This window comes from Mirounga leonina, unplaced genomic scaffold (genome assembly GCF_011800145.1).
Source record: "Mirounga leonina isolate KUSES-001 unplaced genomic scaffold, KU_Mleo_1.0 Mir_376, whole genome shotgun sequence".
Taxonomy (NCBI): domain Eukaryota; kingdom Metazoa; phylum Chordata; class Mammalia; order Carnivora; family Phocidae; genus Mirounga; species Mirounga leonina.
Window position 1 is genome coordinate 9,043,841 of NW_023270718.1, and position 4,106 is coordinate 9,047,946.

General features: G+C 56.5%; 1 protein-coding gene across 1 annotated transcript in view; it reads right to left on the reverse strand.

Annotated features, from left to right (window-relative positions):
* Positions 1 to 2,656: 2,656 nt before the first annotated feature.
* The window catches only part of FAM71E2 (family with sequence similarity 71 member E2), a 4,869-nt gene continuing 3,419 nt past the window's right edge, over positions 2,657 to 4,106 (reverse strand). Inside the window, exon 10 of the mRNA XM_034986523.1 lies at positions 2,657 to 4,098. Within this exon, the coding sequence (XP_034842414.1) occupies positions 2,657 to 4,098 (1,442 nt within the window). The remainder of the gene's footprint in view (positions 4,099 to 4,106) is intronic.

Sequence of the window (4,106 nt, forward strand, 5' to 3'; positions counted from 1 at the left end):
GGGTCCAGCCCAGGAGAAACACGACCCCTGGCAGGATTGGCTGGGACCCCTGGGCCCCAGCCAATGGGAGCAGCGGCGCTGCAAGGGATGTTCCAAGACGCCGGGCGGGGTCTGCGTGGACCCCACCCCCGCCGCCTCCTGCCCCCAGCCCCACGAAGCTCTTGGGGGTCCCCCGCGCACACACAGGCACCCAGGCACGACTTTTGCCGAGTCTCAGACTCAGGCTTTTAATCTCTGCGAAGCTGGGCCACCCCGCGGGCTCTCCCCTGTCCCGCTCCCCGCCCCCCAATATATAAACGTAGAGATAGCTCTGGTCTCTACCGGAGAGGGAGCATCCCCCCGCCCGGCCTTTTCAGCACCCTGCTTCTTACGGTAGAGGTGCACAGCACCATGGGGGTCCGTGGGGAAGAGGAAAGAGCCAGGGTGGGGTCTGAGCTCCTGGACTCCGGTGCCAGGACTGAGGCGGGTCTGTGGGGTCTCGGGCTACCTGGCCAGGCTGGGCTCCTTTGGACACTTTGGCAACTGAGATTGAGTCCCCCGAATCCCGCTATTGAGGGCTCTCGGAACTGAGCATGCTGGAGAGAGAGAAAAAGCCAAAGGGGGCTTTGGGGGCCACAGGGAGAGCACCCTGAGTGCTCAGTAAACTCGTGCTAAATGAAGTGTGAGCTGGAACAGGGTTCCCCCCGACCCCCGCGTCTTCCTGTCCCCGGTGTACCTCCCAGTTCCTCTCCCTCCTGCCTAGTTGCTCTCGAGCCCAGCTGTGCATCCTTCACACCACATCCAAGTGCACCAACGTTGCTCTCCTCTCAAGAATCGCTCTGTGCCCACTTCCTACACCAGCTACCTCTCCAGGTCCTTCCTCCCCTTCCAGCAAGCTACTTGCAAAAAGCTGGTCTGCTCCTCATCTCCGAAGCCCCTCTTTGCGAATGTACGGAGGTAGGTAAGTAGGTATATAGTGGGAAAATACACATCATGTAAAATTTACCATCACAACCATTTTAAGCCGTCCACTTCCATGCCATTAATTACATTCACAACATTGTGGGACCACAACCACTTAGTTCCAGAACGTTTCATCACCCCACAAAGAGACCCTGTTCCCAGTATGCGATCCCTCCCCATTCCTCCCATCACTCCCAGCTCCTGGCAACTACCATTCTGCTTGGATTTGCCTGCCCCGCAAGCTTCATACAAAGGGCATCACCCACGAGGACGCCTTTTGCTTCTGGCTCCTTTCCCCCAGCATCTTGTTTTCAAGCGTCACAGCGGGTGACTCCCTGCTTTCTGTGCTTCCTTAGGCCTGCCCCATTCAGGTCTTTGTTACCACCATGTAACAAATAATCAAATCCTTGCCGATGAATCCGGAGGCCCCGTCTCAGTCCCATCTTCCTGCACCTCGCTGCGGCCTTAGACACAGCTGCTCCCTTCCCGTGGCGGTCAGCATGCCCGTCTCTCACCATTCTGCACACCACGACTATGGTATCCCCTTTTCCAAACACTCTCATTGTCTACACTCGCTGGCTGGAGACCTCCTCCAGTCCCCATAGCTTGCAGTAACTCTCCACGTGCTAATGATTTCCCAAGTCACTCCTGACTCACATATCTGGCTCCCTACTGCACATCTTCACCTGACATCTTGGAATTCAGATGTCCCAAATGGAATTCCTGAGCTCTACCTGCCACCTACTGCATTTACAGCTTCTCCGAATGCTGCCGATGGCCACGACATCTCCCCAGTGTCCCAGACCCCAAACCCTACAGTTGCCCTTGTTGCCATATGGACAGGACCAGCCCATGAGCCAATCCATTGGCCCAGCCATCGGAGCATCTCTAGAGTCCTGCCTCTTCTCAACACTTCCGACACCTCCCCTGTTGTCCAAACCAACATCATCTCGTGCCTGGATCACAGCACCCGCCTCCTGCCTACTCTCCTGGCTTCCATCCTTGCCCCCTTACCTTCCCGATGCCTGGGCCAGAGAGAGCCCTTTCTAACATACATCACTTCCAGCCATTCTGCTCAACAATCCCCAGCTCACTCATCAGCATCAAAGCCGGCAAGGTCCCCCATGATCGCCACCACTTCCCTGACTCTTCCGATGGCATTCTCTACTCTGGGGCCCCCTGGAACTCACTCTTGGTGAGTGCACATATTATAATATTGCACACACCTATCTTCCCCAGATGTGTGCATGGAGTCCCCCCTCTCCTCCTCCAGGTCTTTTACAGAAGTGACATCAGCTCACTGAGGCCCTCCTGGACCAACCAGTCCCATCCTGGAGGCTGCCTACCTTCACGCCTAGTCCCCCCTCCCCTGCTGTCTTCCCATGGAGCTCTCACATTATATCATACACTATAATTGATTCAGTTTTTACTGTCAGGATTCCTAACTTCAGCACTACTGATAGTTTGTGTGGATCACTCGTTGTTGGGGGTGGGGGTGGGGGACCATCCCGTGTATTGTAGGATGTTAAACAGCATCTCTGGGCTCTACATACCGGGTGGCAGGAGCATACATACTCCCCCAATTGCTCAGTGTTGTGTCCCCAGTGCTTAGAACTTAGACCCAATATATATTGAGTCCATGAATAAAAGTGAAAAAAGAGGGAATGATCCTCTCTACCTTGCAGAGAATGGAGTTGACAGAACATGTTAGCTGTCACCCCAAGTACCTGGCTGAAGCACTGAAGACATCCTGTTCCTCTGTCTTCTCCCCGTTGGTAGCCATGTGCATCACACTCTCCACTTCCAAGGGCGAGGGTGAGAGAGCCTCTGAGGACAACCCGGTCGTGGTCAGAGGGCTCAGATCTGACATCTCCTTGGGCTCTTGAGGCTTTTGAGATACACTGCTGAGCTGAGGGGACACCCCAGCCTCCGTCTTGGAGATGGGGGTCAGAGAGATGGGCAACTGGGGTACATCTTCCCACTCCGATGCGGGCAGAGGGATGGGAGACTGGGAGACATCCATATTCCGGCGGCTGAAGACACTGTCCATCTCCTGCTCCATGAGATAGGGCACTTCGGAAGCCCCTGTTGTGTCCTGGGAAAGCTCCTTCACCCAGGGATGCTTGCTCCTCTCTGCCCACTGATGCATTCTCCCCCTCACCCAGGTGCCCACTGGGGACTGGTCCCTAACCCCCACCGGTGTCCCCTCTGTCGAGGGCACCCAGAAGCCCACTGGGGACTGCTCCCTAAACCCCACTGGTGTCCCCTCCATCAAGGGCACCCAGGAGCCCACCGGGGACTGTTCCCTAACTGCCCCCGGTTTCCCCTCTGGGGAGGACACATGATGGGGGCCGAAGGGCACTGTGCCCTCTGTTGACCTAGCAGACGCCTGGGGAGCTGAGAGCCAGGAGGGCAGACCGACTGCAGCTGGTCTCTGGGGTGGCTCCTTGCAGTTGGCCATGATCATCATCTTGGCAAGGGTGAGCCCCTCCACCGAGAAGGGCCTGCTCTGTTCCTCTGGGCCTCCCTCAATGGCCAGTTCCTGGGTTTTGAACCACCTCTGCTGCTCTCCTCTCTCCTTGGATTTAAAGCCAGGCATGTCCAGGGATATCTTCTCCTTCTTTTTGTGGACCTTGTCCTCCAACGTGCTCCTGCCCTTCAGGCCATCCAGGGTGATCTCCCGGGCTTTGCTGATCACGACTTCCTCTGACTGCTTCTTCGTGGTGGTGAAAGGCAGCTCCATGGCTGTTCTCTGGGTCCTCATCTCTAGCACGTCCATCTCCTGGGTGCCCACGAACAACATGGGCTGTGGCGTCCCTTCATGCTTCCTTCTCTCAAGCCCATCCCTTTTAGGACTTAATTCAGGCACCATGCCAAAATCAGCCCTGTCCAGTGTCATCTTGTATTGACTAGGTGAGGTCACAGCCTTCTGGGATGGGGTAGGGATGAAGAAAGATTTCCTCCTTTGGAGAGTGGGGGACGCAGCCTTTGGGGGAAGAGCCTGGATAGGTGGGGACTTTGGAGATGGGTAAGGTACGGCTGGAGGCTTCTGAGGACTAGCCAACACAGGTGGGGCCTTCTGAGATGGGACAGGTATGGCTCGGGCCTTTGGGGAACTAGCCGAAGCAGGTGGGGCCTTCCGGGATGGGCCACGTGCTACTGGG